The sequence below is a fragment of the Suricata suricatta genome, chromosome 8 (genome assembly GCF_006229205.1).
Source record: "Suricata suricatta isolate VVHF042 chromosome 8, meerkat_22Aug2017_6uvM2_HiC, whole genome shotgun sequence".
In the NCBI taxonomy this organism is placed as follows: Eukaryota; Metazoa; Chordata; class Mammalia; order Carnivora; family Herpestidae; genus Suricata; species Suricata suricatta.
Window position 1 is genome coordinate 11,462,821 of NC_043707.1, and position 24,612 is coordinate 11,487,432.

At 47.0% G+C, this 24,612-nt stretch overlaps 1 protein-coding gene and 1 non-coding gene across 3 annotated transcripts in view; both read left to right on the top strand.

Annotated features, from left to right (window-relative positions):
• The window catches only part of RRN3 (RRN3 homolog, RNA polymerase I transcription factor), a 29,228-nt gene that overhangs the window by 555 nt on the left and 4,061 nt on the right, over positions 1 to 24,612 (top strand). For both annotated transcript variants that reach the window (XM_029948108.1, XM_029948109.1), the window contains exons 2-17: positions 614 to 719; positions 1,491 to 1,547; positions 5,116 to 5,205; positions 5,313 to 5,442; positions 5,853 to 5,912; positions 6,267 to 6,330; positions 7,369 to 7,438; positions 10,255 to 10,353; positions 12,306 to 12,401; positions 13,665 to 13,803; positions 15,540 to 15,670; positions 16,938 to 17,068; positions 18,001 to 18,185; positions 20,456 to 20,564; positions 22,277 to 22,429; positions 23,504 to 23,591. In XM_029948108.1, the coding sequence (XP_029803968.1) occupies positions 614 to 719; positions 1,491 to 1,547; positions 5,116 to 5,205; positions 5,313 to 5,442; positions 5,853 to 5,912; positions 6,267 to 6,330; positions 7,369 to 7,438; positions 10,255 to 10,353; positions 12,306 to 12,401; positions 13,665 to 13,803; positions 15,540 to 15,670; positions 16,938 to 17,068; positions 18,001 to 18,185; positions 20,456 to 20,564; positions 22,277 to 22,429; positions 23,504 to 23,591 (1,708 nt within the window). The remainder of the gene's footprint in view (positions 1 to 613; positions 720 to 1,490; positions 1,548 to 5,115; positions 5,206 to 5,312; positions 5,443 to 5,852; positions 5,913 to 6,266; positions 6,331 to 7,368; positions 7,439 to 10,254; positions 10,354 to 12,305; positions 12,402 to 13,664; positions 13,804 to 15,539; positions 15,671 to 16,937; positions 17,069 to 18,000; positions 18,186 to 20,455; positions 20,565 to 22,276; positions 22,430 to 23,503; positions 23,592 to 24,612) is intronic.
• Positions 10,808 to 10,941, top strand: LOC115300588. Its single transcript, XR_003912750.1, has one exon. It is a non-coding gene; the product is annotated as a small nucleolar RNA SNORA42/SNORA80 family (small nucleolar RNA).

Sequence of the window (24,612 nt, forward strand, 5' to 3'; positions counted from 1 at the left end):
GCTCTCAACAGAGCTTACAACCATAGGCCAGTAAATAAAGGGAGAAGGGGCCACTCTCCTGGTGCCCGGGTTTTATTTCTTCACAAGCTGGCCATCACTACCTGAAACCACCTTTTCCCTTTCTGGCGGTCTTCATTCAAACTGAAGCTCCAATGTCAGAGAAGACGAATTTCCAGCTGTGTCCAGATCTGGAGAACGAGGGTTTCTTATAGAGCGAACAGCAACACAAATGGGAATCAGCTTGGCAAGTTTGAACACTAGAAAGGACACTATGTTTGCACTCAGTGGTTGGAGAGGAGGTCAGAGAGGTAGGCAGGGGCCAGACTAATGTAGGACCTTGAAGAGCCGGACCAAGAGCTTGGATTTGTATTTTAAGTGAGGTGGGAAACCTTTGGAGAGTTTAACAGGGAGGGTAGGATAGCATGAGGTGGTTTCAGGGAAGATCATGACATCACTGAATGAAGACCATGAGGAGGTTAGACTGGAAGCAAGGAGGCCATTTAGGCTTCAGTGATAGTCCCACTGAATGATGTAGGCTCAGTAAAAGTTGGCTATTCTGGTTTTTCTTGTTCTCTGTCTTGCACTTAATAGTATGATTGTCTTGGTTCTACAGACTTTCAGATATGCTCACATTAGAGAATGATTTCTTCAATTCTCCTCCAAGAAAAACCGTTCGGTTCGGCGGGACTGTGACAGAAGTCTTGTTGAAGTACAAAAAGGTAAGAGGAAGTAACGTGAGGCTTGGTGTCTTTTTGCCCCCTGCTTTAATTGAGATGTAACTGACATGGGGAGGTTTGGTTTTGGTGGGTCAGGATACAGTGGTAGCCATTATATGAAAGCCCAGACATAATAAAATGAATTTTATGTATCAGTCTTGAAGTCAGTTATTTAATAACAGCACGATGCTGTCAGCTCAAAATTAGAGTAATAACCTCTTTGCTGAAGTTTGTAACCTCAAATATTTTATTTACATAGTATCAAAAAAAACTCTCTTGCAAGAGCTGGAATAAAAATCATTAGATCGGAGTGTGTCATTTCTGAAAGAACTACCTAAACATTACTTTGGGACAATAAACCAGATCTGGCAATAGAGGTTTTTGTTTGTTTGTTTGTTTCTGGTTTGTTTTTGTGGTAGTTTAGAAGTGATTGTATTAAATCACAGCGATGGAGGGGAAAATAGGAATGGTTGTTTTCATATACGTAAGCACTTAGGTGCATTTATGTGAACGGATGTTTTCTTGTATCAACTGTGATATTCAGATGTCATTTAGACCTGAATGTGAACAGCCGTTTAGTAGTCATTTTCTTTTTTTCCAAGCTGCCTAGCTCCACTAACGTGAATTTGTAAATGTTTGTAGTTAGGATTTTATAATCCACAACTGATGTGTGTAAGTGATGCTGGTCCTTTTATAACAATTAGAGGTCCTGCTCTTGATCTTTAATAGGAAACCGAAGCAAGAAAAACTACTTTTTTTTGTTTGTTTGTTTAGGGTGAAACAAATGACTTTGAGTTGCTGAAGAACCAGCTGTCAGATCCAGACATAAAGGTAATAACTTTAGGTTTGATCATTAGCAAAGTTATTGCCACTTTGTACGGATTGAGTTTGCACATTTGGTCCTGTTGCTCTGGATCTGGCCCTCTGTGTGATCCCTCACTTTCATGCAGTGGTTCTCCACCAAGAGCACTTTGGCCCCCAGGGCACATTTGGTGCCGAACTGGAGACATTTTTGGTTGTCGAATCTGGGGAGCGGGGGGGCTGGGTGGTACTTGCATCTAGTGAGCGGATGACAGGGATGCCATTAAACATCCAGCCATGAATGCACAGAGCAGCCTTCCGCAACACGGGGCTGTCATGTCAGTGGTCCTTAGGCTGAGAATCCCTGCTTTACCCTTCCTTTCTGATTTTTATTAATGTTTATTTATTTTGGGAGGGAAGACAGAGCACAAGCAGGGGAGGAGCAGAGAGAGAGAGGGAGACACAGAATCCAAAGCAGGCTCCTCTCAGCTCTCAGCAGAGAGCCTGACGCGGGGCTTGAACTCGCAAACTGTGAGATCATGACCTGGAGCCAAAGTCAGATGCTCAACCGACTGAGCCACCCAGGCACCCCCCACCCCCCTAACTGGTTTCTTAACTGCCAGCCTGGAAATAATACTGGTGTGCCAGGCTTCACGTTTTCTCTCTCCCCACCCACTCCTCTGCCGCCTTTGTGTGCTTAACTGATTCAGTGCTTACCTCGTTCTTGAGCTTGGAACCTTGGGGGCTTTCTCACCCCTCAGCCACTCATTGATTCACCAGGGCCTTTGGAGAAAAATAATATCCTTAAAGGTTTTTTGCATTGTTGGTGCTCTTTTGTCTGGATTCTTCCCTTAATTCCTTTAGGTTACCTAGGTTCCACTTCTCCTCTATCTCGAATTACCCCTCACTCCCCTTCCACACCCCCCACCAATTTTACCCTCCACAGTGCAGCCTAAGTCATCTCTAAAACACATGCTAAACAGGTCACTGTCCTGCCAGAAAACTTCATGCCTTTTGCAGAAAGGACCAGCTCCTTAGCATGGTCTGCGACATTGTTTCTGAGTTCAGCCTCACTAGATAACCTTATTCCATGAATTTGCCAATTCTTTTTGTGTTTTTTTTTAATTAAAAATTTTTTAATTTAAATTTTTTTAATTTAATTTTTTTAAGTGCTCTCTACAACGAGTGTGGGGCATTACTTTTCATCTTTATCTCTTTGTGCCTTTTTTTCGTGGCTGCGAGAGATCCTCTGTATCCACATCATTTGCTGTCTGTTGGAGCGCAGGCTCTGGCTGCACAGCTCCCCTCCCTTATGGGCCTTGTGACTGAGGGCAGATTTACTGCACTTCCGAGCCTCAGCGCCCTCATCTGTAAAATGGGAACCAGTGGTGGCACCTACCGGTGGCACGGTTGTCAGGATTAAGGGAGTTAATATGTGTTAACATTTTTAGAGCAGTTCCTGGCATGGTAATTACTCTATTAGTGTTCACTCTTAGTACTACTTTATCTACTAAGCTCCTACTCCTTGAGACCCAGCTGAAGTGTCCTCTTTAATGGAACTTTCCTTGGTTCTCTCTAAGCACGTAGGTGTTCGTTTACCTCATTTCCCACCCTTCTAGCATATCTTCCTAATCACAAATCTAGCTTACAAGGACTTTGGTCATTTATTGATTACCCCTCCTTGATTCCCAGACTTCTCTTTTGGCTTCCTTGCCATCTGCTCCAGCCAGAGCTGTACTTCCGGTGTTCTGAGTGCACGCTTGTCCCTCCGTGAGGAGCAGAGCCACCAGAGATTACGCACTCTGCTTACAGACAGACGCAGGGGTGGCACTCTCCGGTTCAAGCTTTCTCTGACCCTCGTGTACTTCTGTAGGTTCAAAGGACCATTTTCTTTGTGTCTCAACTGTATTTTTTGTTCCCAGCACTTCTCGGTACCTTCGCATACCAAGAAATGGGTCAGTTGTGTCTGTGTTAGTTCAGAGAGTGTTGGCAGTAATTTGCTTCTGATAATGGTTCAGTACTGCAGAGTAGTTTAAATGCTATCATAAAGATAGCATTTTTTGTTGCACTTATTACATTTTTTTTTAACACAAACGGGACAGGATAAAGTTAACATTTTTATTTGCACATACTTTAGCTTGTCTTCACTGCCTTGGGCCTGGGTTAGGCCACTTAACTTATCCTTAGGGGTTGTGGACATATGAAATTCTCATGGTGCCCGGGTGTTGGGATTTACTTTATTTTACTGCAGCTTGCTTGGGGTTTCATCAGGAAGTGGTCTCAGTGAAGTTCGTCACAAATAGCACATGGGAAGCAGGCGGGTGTTGGATGACGGTGGGGGGAAGGTGGTGCGCTGCTTCTGTGTGGAGCAAGGGGTTATGGGAGAGAGGGAGGAGCATAGGCTTTGACCCAGACAGACAGGTTCGCACCTGGTTCTTTATTAGCTTCTCCAATGGGCAGGTTGCTTATTCATTTCTTTGCGTCTCAGTTTCCTCAGCTATAAAATGGGACTAACAGGAGTCCGTTTTCAGCATTGTTAGGATTAGTAAAAGATGCATATGTATAATGTTGAGCACCATGCCTGGCACCTGGTGTGTTCTTACTAAATGATACTCCCGGTCAATACTCTGTAAATGTAGGTGCAGCCTTGTCTGTTAGTGGTTTATCAATACAAGTATCATGCTGTTTGTAAAAATCTGTTACTATAAGCAGGGTGCCTGGGTGGCTTCGTTGGTAGGGTGTATGACTTCAGCTCAGGTCACAATCTTGTGGTCTCTGGGTTCGAGTCCCCGTCAGGTTCTGTGCTGACAACTGAGAGCCTGGAGCCTGCTTTAGATTCTGTCTCATTCTCTGTCTGCCCCTGCCCTGCTTGCTCTCTATCACTAGAAGTACAATACTAGAGAGGGGGGGGGAAACACAGAATCTGAAGCAGGTTCCAGGCTCAGAGCTGTCGGCACAGAGCCTGACGCGGGGCTCGAACCCACGAACTGGGAGATCATGACCTGAGCTGAAGCCAGAGGCTTAACCGACTGAGCTACCTGGGTGCCCCTCTCATTCTGAGTCTTAGCATTAACCATTTCTTTCAGAATTGAGGTTTTAGTTTTTTATATATGTTGTGTATATGTCTCAATACAGATGATATATTTTATATTTTCTGTATTTTTTAATTTTAATTTTAATTTCTTTTTAGAGAGAGAGGGCAGGGCACAAGTGAGTAAGGGGCAGAGAGAGAGACTGAATCCCACAAGAGGCAGAGTTGCAGAGAGAGAAGTGGGGCTCACCCAAAGTGGGGCTCCAGCTCCCCTGAGGCGGGGCTTGAGCTGACGAACCGTGAGATCATGACCTGAGCTGGGATCAAGAGCCAGACACTTAGCTGACTGAGCCCCCCAGGCCCCTGCATTACTGTTTTTAAAATCTGAAAGTGTAGCATCCTCCTGTTTTGAATTTTCATTCCAGTTTTGGCTTCAGTGCAAGTTTGTGACTTGTTCCTCCTGATTTAAATACTACTGGTAGATGTTTGGTGCAAGATCGGTATTATCTCTTCAGTTATTTGAGAGGATTTATGATTCTGAAAGCACTTTTCTTTGTCTCCCTATAGGATGACCAGATCATTAACTGGCTGTTGGAATTCCGGTCCTCCATCACCTACCTGACTAAAGACTTTGAGCAGCTTATCAACATCCTACTGGTAAGTTTTCCTTTTATCTCACTGACTAGCGTGTGGTTCCAGGATTTTGAAAACAGAACACGTTGTATCAGTAACATGTTTCTTCCCTCTTCCTCTTCCTGCCGCAGAGGCTGCAGTGGTTAAACAGAAGTCAGACTGTGGTGGAGGAGTACCTGGCTTTCCTCGGGAATCTCGTGTCCGCGCAGACAGTCTTCCTCAGGCCGTGTCTCAGCATGATTGCTTCTCATTTTGTGCCTCGTAAGTGGTTCTCTGCTCTTTGCTTTTTCATTTTTTAAGCAGCTCATTATTAAAATACTTTCTCGGAGCACCATGGGCAGTGTGCCAACATGGAAAATTCTGAGCTGCCTATTGGCAGCAGTTTTGGTACAGACCTGTTACACTCTATAATGATGTCCGTAGGAACATCTGGATTTGTTGCTGTGATTTTTTTAATGAGTTGTAATTTACATTAATGAGATTTTGATGAAGTGTTCACTCAGAAATTTTTAGCTTTAACTGTCAAGTTACTTGACTTTTTTTTTTTTTTTGGCTGTAAATTTAATTATTGTACTAAGTATAGACAGTGACAAAATCACTTTTTTGTGTAGCTGTTGATTGTTTAGGTCAGTGACGGAAAGAATAATGTATCTTGTTTTTTTCTCGCAAAGCCCGAGTGGTCATTAAGGAAGGTGACGTAGATGTTTCGGATTCTGATGACGAAGACGATAGTAAGTATAAAGGGGATGAAAGGGGGTGGGGCCTGTGTCTTAGAGAATGTGCGCTTGGTGACGAACACCGAGTGACGCCAGGGGCAGTTCTGGCGGGCGGGCAGCGGCCAACAGCAACCTGATGGAACCTTCTTGTTAGCTTTAGTGTGAACGTGTGGTCAGCCGCTCTCTGCGCGTTACTTAGTTAATCCAGGTAGTCTCCATTGATAGTTGGTGTTGGAGAAAAATCTTCAAATTAACATTTCGCTCATTAGTGATTCCGTTTTGGTTAGTGGGTGCTTTTAGCTTAAAATACATAACTTCTCAGTTTCCGACTTTACTTTAATGCTCATACTCTCACTTTTCTCTTTGTAGATCTTCCCGCCACTTTTGACACCTGTCACAGAGCCTTGCAGATAATAGCAAGATATGTCCCATCGTGAGTATCCTGTTACTGGTTTTTAAACCGTGGTCTTTAAGTCTCAGGAAAATGATAATCAGTGAGTAGGAAATTGCTACCTTCGTAGCCTCGAAACTCAGGTTTTGAGCGTAAAACATGGTTCTGCAGCCTTTGTCACCATCACGTGCTACAAAAGTATGGCGTTAGGCCTCTCTTCATTGTTTCCATTCTTTAAATTCCTTAAGAATTAATATAGGAACTAGTAACTTAATATTATTTAAATTATTTAAAACTTGGATGCACACTCTCCTCCAAAGTTTGTACAGTGCCGGTTGGAATTCTGCTTTTATCTCTAGCAGATACCGTGTCCGGTAGTTCTCACTGCACAACCCCTGTGTGCCTGTGTCGTTGCTGGGCCATTAAATCGCAGTTTGGAGAGTGTTGATTATGTTTTAATTTTAACATAATTACAGTTCTGGGGGCACCCGAGTGTCTCAGTCAGATCAGCATCGGACTTCTGCTCAGGTCACAATCTCATGGTTCGTGAGTTCGAACCCCACGTCGGGCTCTGCTGACGCTCGGAGCCTGGAGTCTGTTTGAGAGTCTGTGTCTCCCTCTCTCTCTGCCCCTCCCCTACTCATGCTCAGTCTTTCTCAGAAATAAACATTAAAACAAAACAAACAAAAAATTACAGTTCTAAGAGAAGCTTAGGTTTCTTTTGGGGAAATAGACTTCAGGTTTTCTCTGTAAGTGTTTTATTTGCTAACTTAAAAATTACCCACATTGATGACTTTTTCTTGTTTTTAAAGTAATACGTGTGCATGCAGTGAGAAACATTTTAAGTTTTAACTGGACCTCTGTTGGTTTTGTAGGAATAAGAGTTCCCCCTTTAACTTGCTGTTGACACCAAAGTTAGTAGGTCATTTCCCCCGAAGGTGTCATAGGATTTCTCTGACGCTGTGCATTTTAAGTTGCAGTTACTTGAGGTAGTTGCTTACCATTCACCTTTTGCATCCGTATTTGCTCCAAAGAACATGGATTGCTTAATTTCCTTTTGTGTTTTTATTTTTTAATTAGGACACCGTGGTTTCTTATGCCAATACTGGTGGAAAAATTTCCATTTGTTCGAAAATCAGAGAGAATATTGGTAAGAATTCTTTTGATGGGGGAAATAATGGGAAAGTTGTGAGTTATTTTAGGTTATGTTGTATGTTTTTCATAGTAGTTGGCTCCTAAATTAAATGCAACACTAAGAATTTGACTCAGATTCCCTTCTGAGGAACTGACTGTGGATCCTGAGTGCCTTTTTCCCTTATGCAAGTCGAGGGCAGAGTCCATTTCAGAAATATCTGAATAGGCTTAATGATTATACAGATAAAAATGACCAGAAGGTAACGGTTTACATATTACCATACAATTGTAAGCATGCCTCATTTGAACATGAAGGCCGAACCTTCTGTGGATGAATTCTTCTTAAGTTTTTGTGTAATATTCAGATGATCGTGGTTTTTAGTAATGAATAGTGGTTTCCTTCTAAGCATAGCTTATTTTTTTTCCTAAATAAGGTATTTTAAGGGGTGCTTGGGTGGCTCAGTCGGTTAAATGTCCAACTCTTGATTTTGGCTCCGGTCATGATCGTGCAGTCATGAGGTCGAGCCCTGAGTTGGGCTCCACGCCAAGCAGGAGGACTGCTTGGGATTCTCTCCCTCGCCCCCCCCACCATGTGCACACGTGCACGTGTGTGTGCTCTCTCTTAAAAAAGTATTCTATTAAATAAGGAGCTAATAAGTTTTGCTAATGCCCGTGATAGTCTCCTTCAAGTGGAATATTATAAATCTTGCATCTCTTACTAATATGGATAAAAAAATCCTCAACAATACTGTATTTAGCAGCATAAAAAGAGGTGTGGGGATGCCTGGGTGGCTCAGTCGGTTAAGCCTCCGACTTCGGCTCAGGTCAGATCTCACATTTGTGGGTTCGAGCCCCGCATCAGGCTCTGTGCAGACAGCTAGCTCAGAGTCTGCAGCCTGCTTCTGGTTCTGTGTCTCCTCTTCTCTCTGTCCCCGCCCCCTCTCATGCTCTGTCTCTCTCTGTATCAAAAAAGTAAATAAAACATTAAAAAAAAAATTTTTAAAAAAAAGAGGTGTGCACTATGACCAAGTGAAATTTATCCTAGGAACACATGGCTCATTTAATACCCATTAAAATCAGTTAATATAATCACTGTGTCAATAAAACAGATGATAGCAACCACATCATCATCTCAACAAATGCAGAAAAGCACTTGACAGACCCATAATTTTTCATGACAAAGACAGAAGGGGGCTGTTTGAACCTGAGAAAGGCCCCCTCTGAAAACTCCAAGGTGGTATCTCCGTGGTGAATGGCAGCAGGCTCTCCCTTACAATACGGAACAAAACAAGGATGTCTGCCTTTGCCCCCCCCCTTTTTTTTTTTTTAGATTTTAATGTTTTATTTATTTTTGATACAGAGAGAGACAGAGCATGAGAGGGGGAGGGGCAGAGAGAGAAGGTGACACAGAATCGGAAGCAGGCTCCAGGCTCTGAGCTAGCTGTCAGCTCAGAGCCTGACACGGGACTCGAACCCACGAACGTGAGATCTGACCTGAGCCGAAGCCGGAGGCTTAACCAACTGAGCCACCCAGGCGCCCCATGCCTTTGCCCCTTTTTAAAAACGTTTGTTTGTTTAATTTTATTTTTGAGAGAGAGAGAGAAAGACTATGTGAGTGGGGAAGGGGCAGAAAGAGAGAGGGAGAAAGAGAATTCCAAGCAGGCTCTGTGCTGGCAGCACAGAGCCCCATGTGAGGCTCAAACTCCTAAAACTCTGAGATCAGACTTGAGCCAAAACCAAGAGTTGGACATTTAACCGACTGAGCTATCCAGGCACTTCAGAGTTTATTTTTGAGAGAGAGAGAGAGAGAGCATGAGAGGGGGAGGGACAGAGAGCTGGAAGGGCTAGAGAGAAAGAATGTCCTGTGCATTCTCCACACCAGAGCCCAACTCGGGGCTTGAACCCACGAACTGTGCGATCATGACCTGAGCTGAAATCGAGAATCAGATGCTCAACCGACAGAGCCACCCAGCAGCCCCTGCTTTTGCCATTTTTGTTCAGCATGGACTGCAGGTTCTAGCAGGGGCAGTTAGGCAAGAAAGGGAGAAGACTTCCAGGTTGGAAAGAAGTAAAACTGTCTCTCTTAGTGATGACATGATCTTAATATTTAGAAAAATCCTAAGGATTCCTCAGAAGCACTATTAGAACCAAAGCGAGTTCAGCCTGGTTATAGAATGTAAGGTCAATACACACAAGCCAGGTGTACGAGACGGTTTAATGGGGGAAAGAAGAATTTTTTCCACAAATGGTTGTGGGACAAGTGGAAATCTACATTCAAAGAATGGGGTAGGGAAGAGCTCCTCCTCCCCCCATAAAAAAGAAGGAATGAAAGACCTAAATGTAAGCTAAAAACGGCTCTTAGAAGAACACATACGTGAACATTTTTTGTGATCTGGAATTAGGCACCAGTTTTTAGATAGGATGCCGGAAGCACAAACAGCTTCAGAAAACCAGGCAAGTTGGACTTGATTAAAATTAAACAGCTGTGCTTCCTTCATTGGACATCTTCAAGCAAGTGAAAACCAAACAGCAGGCTTGCAAATCATGTATTGTATCAAGGAATAGATCTAGAATGTATAGAGAACTCTTGGGGCACCTGGGTGGCTCAGTCGGTTGTGTCTGGCTCCTGGTTCCAGCTCAGGTCATGATTTCTTGAATCTTTCTTGTGAGTTTGAGCCCTGCATGGGATCCTTGGGATTTTCTCTCTCCCCCTCGCTTGCTCTCTCAAGATAAATAAACTTAAGAAACTAAAGATTGTGAAATTGATGTTTTGCTTACCTACTTAGGAAGCATTTATTCTCTGTTGAAATGTTCTGTCTTTTTATGTTTTAGGAATGTTATGTTCATAACTTGCTAAGGATTAGTGTCTATTTTCCAACCCTGAGGCGTGAAATTCTAGAGCTTGTGATTGAAAAGTTACTCAAGTTGGATGTAAGTATTTGATAATCTGTTTTTCTCATTGATTTGCACTTAATTAAATATATATGGTCATAATATGTGAGGCAATAGCAACAATGGGGAAGAATCTACATTTCCACCTTTGATTTATTTCTTTGAACATTTCTTAAACTTGATGGATGTGCTGCTGGTTATAGACAGACGCCTCTAGTGGCTGGGGAGCAAGGCATTAATTAGATGGTCACACACATGAAAGTACAGACTGGGGCGCCTGTGTGGCTCAGTCGGGTAAGCGTCCGACTTCGGCTCAGGTCATGATCTCATGATTCGTGAGTTCGAGCCCCAAGTCAGGCTCTGTGCTGACAGTTCAGAGTCTGGAGCCTGCGTCGGATTCTGTTTCTTCCTCTCTTTCCACCCCTCCCATGCTCATTCCCCTTCTCTCTCTCCTTCCCTCTCCCTCCCTCCTTCTCTAAGAATAAACACACACGCATGGGTTTGGATTTATGGCAGGCCCGTCCCCCTGGGCCTCTCATAGTGTCCCATGCCACAGCGAAGGTGGCCCCGAACCATGGTCTGGCCTCTGCGCCGTAGGCTGCAGGCACTGAAGTGGGTCGCACACTGAAAGAAAAAAATAAATAAATAAACATTAAAACAATAAAAAATAAAAAGAAAGCACAGTTATGGTAAACACTGTAAATGAAACACATGCATCGTTATGTGCTGGAGAACCTGATGTAATATGAGGGGGTCAGGAAAGCATTTCCTAAGGAAATAATGCTGAATTCTTTATACCCTTTTTTTTTTAAAAGGCCTGTAATGGGGTGCGGAGGGAATCCATGAAAGTGGTGGGTTCTGAGGACACGGAGAAGGAAAGCGAGGTGGAAGTAGGGAAGTGGAGGGTGGGAGAAAGGTACTTCCCTGTGGACTAGAGTGTGGCGCGGTCATTAGCGGTCAGGAGGAGGGTCGGGAGGAGGTTGGAAAGGAAGAGTTGCATTTTGGGTGGATCGGGGTGCAGCTGGGAGCCAGATGGAGAATACTCAGCAGGCAGCCATGGTGGCCCTTAGGGGACTGAGTGCAAACCTGTGCAGTGACAGGAGAGGGAGTGTGATCGGATGTGGGAGGGAAACCGGGCCTGGAATCCCAGGGAGGATCTGGAAGCCGGAAGGGCTCGGTCAGTGACATTTTTAAGGAGGATGAGCAAAACAGAATCCTCGGGTTTGGTGATTGGGAAGTAGTGTGCTTCCGGGTCCCTGGAGGGGCAGCTGCATTTCCGGGGAGAGTGTGGATGGTTGGCAAATGGGGCCTTGGTGAGGGTGTAAGGAGGGGAGGGGCGGGGTGAGGGGAGACTTGAGGAGCTGTGAGGGAGGGAGGGGAGCAGTGGTTCTGCGGGGAGCACGGGGCAGCGGTGTGGCAGGTCTGGGAGGAGCTGGAGGGTGGGCGGGCCGCTCACCGGGAGGGGAGGCCTAAGGTGCTCCTGGGGTCCTCACTTCCGCACATCTTAGAGCGCACTGAGGAAGGAGGTCATGGATGATAGTAGAAGAGGCAGGATTTGAATGGCATGTTAAACTAGGTATCTGAAAGGTCATACACCACAACGAACATTCCGAAATTCAAATTTGACTTGCATTTTGTCATTTCCCTGCGCAGTTGATGAGGATATGCTTTTATGTACCACATGTATGTGAGTGTTGCGCGTCCTGAGAGGCTGCAGGAGCGCCGAGTTAGTTGAAGGGGACTTAGACCAGCACGCGCAGCTCCTGATGCTGCTGTAGAGTTGTGTAGTGAAGGGGGTTTGGTGTGTCGTCTCGGAAATTCCTTCCGGGCCCAGGCCAGCTCGGGGCTGCTCCATCCTTGGGTGCTGAGTTACGGCGCTGGGAAGGGTGCTCTTGTGGGTCCTTTAAAGTGTGCAAATCCAGTTCCCAAATAAAGTGCGGTCTCGTATATTCAGCGTTTTCATTCTTTTCCTCCCCTTTGCTGTCACGTAGGTGAACGCGTCCCGGCAGGACATTGAGGACGCGGAAGAAGCAGCCCCTCAGACCGGCGGCGGCGGGACGGAGGCCGCAGAACGACTCTTCAACATGGTCAGCGCCTGCGCGTGCGGTCGTGGTTCCCTGGGGTGGGGGTGGGGGGCTCCTCTCCTGCAAGGCTTTCTTAGGTTAAAACAGTAGTTCAGTTTAGCAAACTTGAAAAATGTTTTTTTTTTTTTTTTTTTGAGGGAGAGAGAGTGCGAGTAGGGGAGGGGCAGGGAGAGGGAGAGGATCCCAAGCAGGCTCCACGCTCAGTGCAGAGCCTGACGCGGGGGCCCTGACGCGGGGCCCGGCTCACGAACTGTGAGATCATGGCCTGAGCCGGGAGTGGGAGTCGGACGCTCAACCGACTGAGCCGCCCGGGCGTCCCAACACCGATTCTTAAATGGGTGGCTGCGGCCATGTTGCTCACTGCCCAGGAGAGCTCGTTTCTTTCCATGGCTGGAATGTGGCTGCGGTGAAGTATAGTTCATTTTTATTCTTAACTTTTGTTCTTTCTGCCTTTCCCGTGTACGTGTGTGTGTGCATGCGCGCGTGCAGACCACCTGCATTTTTGAGAGAGATAAATGGAAAAGTCCTAGTGTGATTTCTTTATTTTACAAGTCTGAGCCTTAATGGAGTCCCTCTGTGCGTGGGGCAGGGATCACTGGAGGAGAGCCTGGCCGGGGGAGTTTAGGGACAACGGGCAGGAGAAGGAACCAGGAGGGAGAGTTCCAGCCACAGCGCGATGACGCCAGGTGCCTGGAGCTCTGGAGCGGCATTGGCGCCGTAGACCCAACTCCAGCTTGGACTCAGGGAGACGGCCTCCTGTGACCTGCTGTCAGCCGTCATCCTGGACGGGGCGGGCAGGAGGGGGTGCAGGGACGGTTCTCTGGAGAGGCTGTCGACCACCGGCGCTCGTGGCAGCTGGGGCGGGGGTGCCCTGTCCCGGGAGAGGAGCCCTGGGCACCGGCGGCACCCAGCACAGTACGTTCTAGGCACTCAGGAAGCAGCGGTGTTTGCACAGCCTTGGTCTGGGGGTTCTTCCAGGTATGAGTCAGGCTGGGCTCTGAACCTGCTTCCGTGAGTGGTTCTGAGCCACACCTCTGTGTGGGGAGCTCCTGCTTAGCCAGGACCTATGTCTTTGCTTTATCTTTTTAGGGCATCTGGCTGGTGTGCGACTCTTGATCTTGGGATCATGAGTTCAAGCCCCACGTTGAATATAGAGATTACTTTAATAAATACAACTTAAAAAAAGGGAAACAATCACCTCTGAGAACTTTTCCACTTAATCGTTTTTACTAGTTTCTAATGTCAGTTTTTCCTTCATCTTCACAGGATGAGGATGAAGACCGGGACCATGAAACCAAGGCCGATCCCCAGAGGCTCGATCGTATGGCACATCCTGTAGCCGAGCGCCTGGACATCCTGTTGTCTTTGCTTCTGTCCTACATTAAGGACGTCTGCTGTGTAGACGGTAACTACCCGCAGTCGTCACAGTAGCTGCTGTTGAGCACCTGCCGGGTGCCTGCTGTGTGCTGGGCGTTTCCCATGTGCTTCCTGCTACCGATAGGGATCCTGTAAAAGTGACTTTATGAAGAGGAGGAAAAGGGGGTGTAGAGGAATGAAGTTACCCCAGTGTGGCCTGGCTCGAGCATGGTGGGACTGGATTCAGGCTCAGCTCCGTTTCTCTTCGAAGCCCCCCAAACCTTTCACAGACTGTCGTAGTCAAGGGTTCTGTATGGAGTTTGGTCAGTTTGAGGTGGTGATCAGATCCCACTCGCGTCCTCGGAGGCCTCGAGGGGCAGCACGGGTCGGTGCGTGCCGGTGGTGACTGTGTTCACTCTTTAATCTTTGGTCATAAAGGTAATGCAGGTGATTAGAGAACATTTGGAAAGGAGTAAAGGAAAGGATTAAAAAGCAATTTATTAATCTTTTTTAAGTTCTTATTTTTAGAGTTTATTTTATTTATTTATTTATTTATTTTTTAATGTTTTATTTATTTTTGATACAGAGAGAGACAGAGCATGTGAGGGGGAGGATCAGAGAGAGAAGGAGACACAGAACCGGAAGCAGGCTCCAGGCTCTGAGCTAGCTGTCAGCACAGAGCCCGACGCGGGGCTTGTACCCATGAACGTGAGATCTGACCTGAGCCGAAGTCGGAGGCTTAACCGACTGAGCCACCCAGGCGCCCCTAGAGTTTATTTTGAGAGAGTGAGAATGGGGCTTACGTGCACACAGAATGGGGGAGGGGCAGAGTGGGAGGGAGGTAGAGAATCCTGCTCGGCCTCCGTCCGGTCACCGGGGAGCCTGATGCGGGGCTCGAACCCACGAACCATGACATCATGACCTGAACTGGAATCCAGAGTCAGATGCTCACCTGGGAGAGCCACCAGATGCCCCCAAAAAAGAACTGAAATGTCTGCATTTGTGCTATTCAGGAAACCGTTATTAGCATTTTGATACATGATTTTTTCCCCTGTTAGCTTGTGTAGATTTAGGAGTGTGTTTCTCCGTAGATTGGGGGGTCGTGCTGTACGCAGTGTTTCATAATCTGCCTTTTTCACCTGTTTATGGACATCTTGGACCACTCACTGTTCTTCCAGGTCATACGGATTTAGCTGGTCCTGATCCCCCGCCCCTTTTTTGCCATTATAAACGTGTAACGAATATTCTTGTATGTATGTGTCCAGTTATCTGTTTGGTAAGTTCCTAGCAGTAGAATTAGGGGATCAAAGACGTTACAGACATAGTAAAATTGCTTTTAGAAGGGCCTCATATTGGGGTGCCTGGGGGGCTCAGTTAAGTGTCCGACTCTCGGTTTTGGCTTAGGTCATGATCTCACAGTTCGTGAGTTCGAGCTCCACGGTGGGCTCTGTGCTGACAGCATGGAACCTCTTGGGATCCTCTTTCCCCCTCGTTCTGTGCCCCTCCCCTGCTTGTGCATGCTCTCTCTCTCTCCAAATGATTAACTAGAAAAAAAGGCTTCATATTTACGGCATCACAGCAGTGTGAGAGGGGAGGGCCTGCTTCGTTGTCAGTGCTGGATTAGCACAGTTAAAGAGGAAAAGCTGTGCAAAATAAAAATGGCATTTTGTTTTAATCATGCCTTAATGGGTGATGTTCCTTAATGGTATTTTATTTTTAAAAATTTGGAAAATGAAAGTGACAGCTTAAAGTGTGTGGATCTGAAATGGCAAATCTTCTCTCTAGGTAAGATCGATAACAACAAAACAAAGGATTTATATCGAGACCTGATAACGATCTTTGACAAGCTCCTGCTGCCCACCCACGCCTCCTGCCACGTCCAGTTCTTCCTGTTTTACCTCTGCAGCTTTAAATTGGTGAGCACCGGGGCACCGTTACCTTAGCTTAGTTTATTCTTGCCCATGATTTTCCCGTAAAAACTGGATGGGGGAGATTTAGGGAAGGGAGACACGAGGTATTTCTTTTTCTTGAGCTCACTTTACCGGCGCCCCTAATACAGTGGCTTGTGGAACAGCACCTGGAAAGAGCTGGAAAGAGTTGCTGCCTCCAGCCAGCGCCAGCCAGCTCAGCTCTGCCAGTGCTCTGAAAGTGCCATTCTGCATTTGGTCCACTAGGTGGCGGCCTTCCCCTCACCTGGAGCCTTCGCTGTTAAAATGCTCTGGGATTTTTAACTGTTCTGTCCTCTCAGCTGGTCCTGACTAGCCCCAAACAGCTTCTGAACCCAGAATTTAAAATTTTTAGGCTTTGGCTTTCTGTCTTGGGAAAAAATGAAAATACGGTGAAGACTCTTTCCTTGCAATTCTTTCATAGCTTCCTAGAGCAGTCAGGAGAGTACTGGGCATGGGTAAGAAGGTCAAATTCACTTCCCTCCCAAGTATGTATTCATAACTTGTGAAAATAACTATTTGGGGGGGTGTGGGTGGCTCAGTCGGTTAAAGGTCTGACCTTTGGTTTTGGCTCAGGCCATGAGCTCATGGTTCGTGAGTTCAGGCCCCACATGGGACTCTGCGCTGGCAAGGCGGAGCTTGGGATTCTCTCTCTTCTTCTCTCTTGGCCTCACCCCTGCTCTTTCTCTCAAAATAAATAAATACTTAAAAGAAAACAGCTCTTTGGGAGAAATTGGTGATTGTGTCTTTTCTTAAAAAGAAGCTTAATTAGTCTTTTTTCTAGTCCAACACTGAACTTTGATCTGTGTTTCTGTTTTTGGTTAAGTTCAGTATGTGCAGTCAGAGCCTGGGAGAGTCCTTGACACTGGAACGCACCGCCGCAGCGGCTCCCCCGTGGGAGGGGCTTGCTGCTGGCTCCCGATTCTAGTGAACCATCCGGGTCACTCATGGGGCTTTTACACGGACTGCAGAGCCCTGTCGCTGAGACTGTGAAGTCTGGAGGGTTAAGTTTGATGTTCGGCTCCTTTGGGATTTTATTTAATTCTGGGGACACCTTTTGTTTTTAACAGTATTATCTCAAAGTGTTGTACAAATCCGAAGGATGGTAACTGTGTATATTCCGTAACCAGCAGTGTGAGATGCTTTCTTCTCTTGGGGAGCTCAAATCTTAGGATTCCAGTAGCCAGAATTTCTTAAACATGAAAAACGATTAGAGCAGTACCTTCTATTTTTATAGGGATTTGCGGAAGCATTTTTGGACCATCTCTGGAAAAAATTGCAGGATCCAAATAATCCTGCCATCATCAGGCAAGCTGCTGGAAATTACATTGGAAGCTTTTTGGCAAGAGCTAAATTTATTCCTCTTATGTAAGTAACCTAATTTCCAAGTGCTTTTTCATGTCATGCTGTAAAAAGATTATAGCATTGTCTTAAATCAGAGAAACACCTGTCTCAGTTTTTTTCCTTTTTTTTTGGTCTGACTTTCAAGTGAGGAAATCTGTTCTTCCACTCTGTGCACGATGTTTACATTTCCAAAAGGCAATTTCAGAATAAAATTCCTCCTTTAGATAGATACCAAGCCTCGTATGGAAAGCTTCTGTCGTCTGTTTTGCGTGGTTGCATTTGAACATGAAGATCCATTTGTCTTCATGGATATTGTGCAGTGTTGTATACTGTTTTAATTCTTTTTATAGGTTTGTCATTTTTCATATGCATTCTGAATCACTTGTATCTGTTAAAGCTGAAGAAAAAAGTCTTTTAAAGGTAATAGATCTGTTAAAGAGGCCAGCTTTAGGCCTACTTCTTCCAGTGATCCATGAAGATGTCTTTGGGCAAGGAGGCTATTAAAAAAATGCTTTCCCCAGAACTGAAAGCCATCTGTCCCTCTGTCCTACATTGGAGGCCATAGGACCTCGTCAGAACTTTGTAGGGAGAACCTGGTCGGGAACGGTGGAGTCAGCCAATCTGTCTCTCTCTCGTAAGATGTTGGCAAACGTGCCGTATTCCTTGGCCACCGTGTGCAGAGAGGGCAGGAGGCCGTCAGAGCTGAGGAGGAGAAAGTGCTCTCCGTCTCTTGGGACCTCAGGCACCCGTAGGGCCTGCCTGTCGTTCCTGCAGAGTCTGTGCCCTCTGCCTTCTGCCCGCCTGTCCCGTCCCGTCCCCTCTGTGCCCCTGGGGAGCACATCAAGAGGCTGTGGACCTATGTCTCTTAAAGTTTGTGATGACAGTCAGTTGTGTGTTTTTATGTCAGTCTGTTTCTCTGAGGCACATGAAGCTGACTTGAATTTTTTTTTCTCTAGTACCGTCAAATCATGCCTCGACCTTTTGGTTAACTGGCTGCACATGTACCTTAACAACCAGGATTCGGGCACGAAGGCGTTCTGTGACGTTGCCCTCCACGGGCCGTTTTACTCAGCCTGCCAAGCTGTGTTCTACACTTTCGTTTTCAGGCACAAGCAGCTTTTAAGTGGAAACCTCAAAGAAGGTCAGTGGTGTGGGATTGATGGGTGTGACTGGATTTTCCATGAATGCCAGTCACCCTTTAGAATGCAGAGTCGTTACTTTTTGAGAGTTTGATGAAAACACTCGAGTCAGAATACACCCAGACTTGTACCCATAATTTCAGGCAGCCCTTAGTCCCCTACAGCCGTTAAGCCCCCTCTTTAACAGTGAGGTTTGAGGTGCGCACCCGTGTTTTAGAGGGTGGCTTGTAGAGTGACGTGACCCGCCAAGGTGCTCTCCGTCAGAGGTGGCACCTGGCAGTGCTTCCTCTGGTCACTAGTGGGCAGCGAGGGCGGGACCTGGGCACACGTGGGGTATTGATGGGCAGGGTTAGGGCTGAGAACCAGCCGAGTGTGATTCCAGAGCTTGTGGGTGTAACAGTTCCGCTGCTTTATCTAAGGACTTTAGTGTTACTCTTCCGGTTTTCACTCCTGCTAATTTCCAAGAGTTGTGTCGAACTAAAAAAAATTTTTTTTATGATTTTTATTTATTTTTGAGAGACAGAGACAGCACGAGCAGGGGAGGGTCAGAGAGAGGGGGAGACACAGAATCCAAAGCAGGCTCCAGGCTCTGAGCTGTCAGCACAGAGCCCAACGCGGGGCTTGAACCCATGAACTGTGAGATGATGACCTGAGCCAAAGTTGGACGCTTAACCGACTGAGCCACCCAGGCACCCTGAGTTGTGTCGAATTTAAATCTGCCAGAGGAAGCCTGTTGGTGTAACAAGAACAATGCCAGTGAAGTCAGTTTAAATGCCTTTGTTTATTTGCATGAAATTTTAAAATGGATTAATAGGCTGTATCCTCCAAAGCAGATTTTCTCACCCTGAAATTCAGGCTGGAGACCCCTTTGCTGTGGGGCCGTCCTGGGCTCTCCAGGGTCGTCAGCATCCTGTCCTCACTCTGTTGTGACAACTGAGACACCCCAGGACCTGCCGCGTGTCCTCTTTGGGCCTCAGAGAGCCACAGCTCTAAAATGACACTAGTGCCTGTTGCATTGTGTGGATTTACTTACATCCTGTCACTTCTGAAAAGACTGGGGGTTAAACTTAGTCGTATAAACCAGGAGTAGGACAAGGGTTTGGTGCAACGTAAGTGAACCATCATCTTTTTTTTTTATAAAAACAATTGGTACGAGTCTTGGTAAAGAGGACATGCTTCTTGTAAGCCATGAATTATCTCTTTTTTAGTCATTTTTATCAAAATATACATCAGAGATGGGGAGCCTGACTGGCTCATCCAGAAGAACATGTAATTCTTCATCTCAGGCTCGTGAATTTGAGCCCCGTGTTTTGGCTGTAGATGTCACTTAAGTAAATAAAACTTAAACCATCAAAGAGTCTCTTAAAAAAATACACTTGATACCGATACAGGCGAGAGTTCTAGTTCCCTGTCCTGGAGAGCGGTGTCTCGTTCTCAGTCTGCCTCCCTGGTTTCCGTGTAAAAACTCACATGGCACCTGGAGTGCGAGCCGCTGTTGCCCTCTTGGGCGGCACGCTCTCAGCCGCATAGGTCCTGCTGTCCGTTGGCGGCTGTCATACGGCACACGGGTCTGGGGACGGCTGGAAGGAGGGATTCCAGGGGGTTCGGTCCCGACCCCTCGGGGGTGGACCCTCCTTTTGTGGCCTCAGCCTCGTAGCAATTTCATGACAACTGAAATCATCAAGAGGTCTTTTTCTCTATAAACTGCATGTGCTGAGCTTACAAGTATCTGAATCCCAAATCGTCATGTGAGTTCATAACCCGCTTGCCATGAACCTCCTTCCTGGGTCTTTGAGAATACTGTTTTCTTCAGAAAAGGTGACCTGGTCATGAGCAAGTGTGGTTATGGGGCGCCTGAGGGCTCAGTCGGTTAAGCGTCCGACTTCGGCTCAGATCATGATCTCACAGTCCGTGGGTTCGAGCCCCATGACGGGCTCTGTGCTGACAGCTCAGAGCCTGGAGCCTGCTTCAGATTCTGTGTCTCCCTCTCTCTCTGACCCTCCCCTGCTCGTGCTGTCTTTGTCTCGCTCAAAAATAAATAAAAACATTAAAAATAAATAAATAAATTCTTAAAAAAATAAGCAAGTATGGCTAAGCCTGGAGGCCTCCTGTTGGGCCCTGTGCTGTGTGACCATGTGGACCTTTATTTAGAGCGTTTCTGCAAGTAGATCTGAGAAGTTTTTTTCAAAGTGTGAAGTACTCTGTGCTCCTTAAAGACACTTGGACTGTTATGTTTGCACTTTTTAAAAACTGGTTTGTTTTTTAATCAAAGGTTTGCGATACCTTCAAAGTCTAAATTTTGAACGTATAGTGATGAGTCAGCTAAATCCACTGAAGATCTGTCTGCCTTCGGTAGTTAACTTTTTTGCCGCAATCACAAGGTAAGTTATTTATAGTTTATTGGTGGGAATTGTTTAAAAACAAGTTTATACTAATCGTAAAGTTTCATTATCCTTCTGCGGAATTATCCCCTGACATTATAACCCTAGAACACGGGAACCCCAGTGACGCAGTGGGTACACGAAACTCCACACTTAGGCTTTGGGTTTTACTTGGGTGGTATTGGAAACGGCTACCGCTTTTTATTCAAAGACGCGAATCCAGCCGAAGCCTCAGCACTTTGAACCGAGGCGGCAGCCAGAATGCAGGGAGGTGCAGGCCGGAGACGCTCACGAGCGTGAGGAAGTAGGCTGGCCCCGGGCCTGACGTGGGGAGGCCGTGTAAGAACGGGGAGGTGGAGGCCCGGACGGCCCCCGAGACGCTGCGGCCAGACGGCGGCAGAGCTAGCGACCGAGTGCGGGCGGCCTGGCGCTGCCCGAGTGAGTCTGCTCCGTGCGCAGGGCGAGTCGGGAGACCCAGGGTAGGGTCATAGCCTCAAGACCTCAGCACATGAGTCTCTTCTGTTAGAAGATTCCAGCCCTCGGTCCCCTTTATACCGCCTGCTGCTCCTACTCGGGAACCTTATTTTTCCTTTGCTGGGCATAGAGTTCAAAGTACTGTGTCTCAAAAATGGTAACAGAGTCAAGGATAGGAACAGACAACAAGCAAGAGCGTTTGGCAGGTGAAGGGTCCCAGCGCGTGGCAGGGGGATGGGGAGCAGGGCAGGAGCCCGACCGCCTTCCTGAGCTGGGCAGGGAGGGCTTCGCTGGGCCAGTGGACCGCCTGGCAGGCTGGGGGCCTGGGGCTGGGGGGGCGGGATCGCCCCCGCTGAGGTGTGAGGCCGGCAGCCAAGGGCAAGGTGGGAATTCTTCTGTCATCCTGTGTCTGCCGCTTTTGCTGACTTCGTGGTTCTGAGACTCACACCAACCCATACAGCTGCATTGGGTTGTAACTGCTCTGGGATGTTCTATTAATTAAAAAAAAGTTTATTTTTAACATTCATTTTTGAGAGACAGAGCATGAGTGGGAGAGGGTCAAAGACAGAGGGAGAAACAGAATCAGAAGCGGGCTCCAGGCTCTGAGCTGTCAGCCCAGAGCCCAACATGGGGCTTGAACCCATGGATGGTGAGATCATGACATGAGCTGAAGTGGGACGCTTAACCAAATGTGCCACCCAGGTGCCCCTGTTAAAAATTGGTTTTTTTTTTTTTGATCAGTCCTTCGTTGGGGTTTCAGTGGTTGGTTTTTCATAATCAGGACCAGCAGCTCTGGGGCTTCGTTGTAGGTGCGTCCAGTATGGCGCGTGTGGCTTCAGTAGCCAGGGCCCCCCCTCAGCACCTGCTATCCTGTCTGCAAACCCTGAACCCCCCCATTCTCTTACAAACAGCAGAAATAGAGCGCTTCTGTAATTTTGCAGACCGCCAGAGTCCCGCCTCGAACACGTGCGTTTTTAGCGAGCCGCGCCTGTTAAGAATCTAAGCCCACCATCACGCCTTCCTTTCTCCTTATGAGCTGGCTTCTGAATGGTAGCCCAGAAGGCTGTGCCTGGAAGCGTTGCTTTCTGGGGCACGTTACCTTCTCTCGCACTGACTGTTTGACAGTCGCTCTGTGGGCAGAGCCGTTGTCGCGAGGAAGCAGGCACATCCGTGCAGCGGATTCCGCCATGTAACCCCCCTCCCCCCCCCGTCTGTGGTTTGGTCTTGTGCTTCCGCAGTAAGTACCAGCTGGTCTTCTGCTACACGATCATTGAGAGGAACAACCGCCAGATGCTCCCTGTTATCAGAAGTACGGCTGGAGGGGACTCGGTGCAGACCTGCACGAACCCGCTGGACACCTTCTTCCCCTTCGACCCTTGTGTGCTCAAGAGGTGGGTGCTCTCAGCTCGCTGTCCGCGGCGAATCGCGGGGGACGTCCATTCGCTTTTCGCATGAGTGGGGTTTCCTTGTCGGGAGGCCATTCGTTTCTGTTGATCAGCATCTGCCGGTGTCCAGGCACAAGGGGCCCGGAGCGGCAGTGGGGAGCGGCGGTTAGCGGCTGCAGCGTGCCCTGCGCTCCCTGGACTGGGCCGACTCCGGCTCGGGGGAACCCGGCCCGACACCAAAGGTCTTCATTTATGTTTTGTTTTTCTTTAAACCTCTTGGTTTAAACATAAAAGGGGATGAGGCCAGAAGAGCCTGCATGGGCAGGACGCTGTCTAGTCATGTTTCATTATGTTCTGCCAGGCAGCTCGCTCTTTGCTCTGGAGGCCACATTGCGTGCTGTCGCAGAGCGCCGGCCACAGCCGCGTAGTGGGTCTGGATGGTCGTTCAGAAAAGCCACCAATCCGGTCGTAACTTTGCACCCGGATATGGAAGCAGGGCTTGTGCGTACAGTGCCGTTTCTAACTAGCAGCACAGTGGTTTAGGGTTCTCTGGTCCCCCAGGTCTTGGTTGACTGAAACCAGATTGGTCTTTTTTTTCCCAGACTAACTTTTAGTAGATTAAGTAGATGTACTATAGATTTACTAAATGAAGTTCTGGAGTAACATAATTCTATTTTTGTTTAAATGTATTCTAACTCACTGTTAGGCTCTGCACAGTTGAGATACCACTTCACTTGAAAATAAAAAGTTGGGAAAGAGCAGTTTAACCCTCCCTTTGAGCGGGTGTGAGGGTGAACGGGTGGGCAGGTGAATGGGTGTGGGGGTGAGGGGGTGAGTGGATGAAGGGGTGGGGGGGTGAGGGGGTGGGCGGGTGAATGGGTGTGGGGGTGAGGGGGTGAGGTCTTACAGAGAAGGAGCCGCATCATTTACCTGTTGACATACAGTATTTTTTGACCCAATGATTATTTGAGGCGCAGTTTTTCTTTTGGGTAGTGGATCCTCTGAGAAAAGAGTTACTAGACATGTCTGACCGTCGCTGTAGCATTGAATTTGATTTTGAGATGTGATCTCTGTTGACAGGTCGAAGAAATTCATCGATCCTATTTATCAGATCTGGGAAGACATGAGCGCAGAGGAGCTTCAGGAGTTTACGAAACCCGTCAGGAAGGTACACTTACGACTCGGACACCGGCTGGGAGTGTCCCGTGTGGACACGGAGGACAGTCACGTAGTAAACAGCAGTGTCACATGTGAACAGTGCATTTTGCTCATTTTGCTGTTACAAAATTCCAAGCTCAGGTTATGTTCTTATGAAAAGAAGTGTTTTGTTTTGTTTTTTAAATTCCTTTTTTTTTTTTTTTATTTATTTATTTTTGAGTGACAGAGACAGCATGAGCATGGGAGAGGTAGAGAGAGGGGGGGGACACAGAATCTGAAGCAGTCTCCAGGCCTGAGCTGTCAGCACAGAGCCCGATGCGGGGCTCGAACTCACGAACTGTGAAATCATGACCTGAGTCGAAGCTGGATGCTTAACCTACTGAGCCGCCCAGGCGCACCAAGAGTTTTTGATTTTTTGATGAATTGTTTATTTTATTTTATTTAAAATAGTTTATTGTCAGATTGGTTTCCATACAACACCCAGTGCTCTTCCCCACAAGTGCCCTCCTCCATCACCACCACCTCCCTTCCCCCTCCCCTTCCAACCCTCGGTTCATTTTCAGTATTCAGTAGTTTCTCAGGTTTTGCGCCCCTATCTCTCCTCAACTCTCTTTCCCCCTTCCCCTCCCCTTGGTCCTCCATTAGGTTTCTCCTGTTCTCCTGTTAGACCCATGAGTGCAAACATAATGTATCTGTCCTTCTCTGCCTGACTTATTTCGCTTAGCATGACACCCTCGAGGTCCATCCACTTTCCTACAAATGGCCAGATTTCTTTCTTTCTCATTGCCATGTAATACTCCATTGTATATATATATACCACATCTTCTTTCCATTCATCAGCTGATGGACATTTAGGCTCTTTCCATGTTTTGGCTGTTGTTGACAGTGCTGCTATGAACATTAGGGTACATGTGCCCCTATGTGTCAGCACTTCTGTGTCCCTTGGGTAAATCCCTAGTGGTGCTATTGCTGGGTCATAAGGGAGTTCTATGGATAGTTTTTTGAGGAACCTCCACACTGTTTTCCAGTGT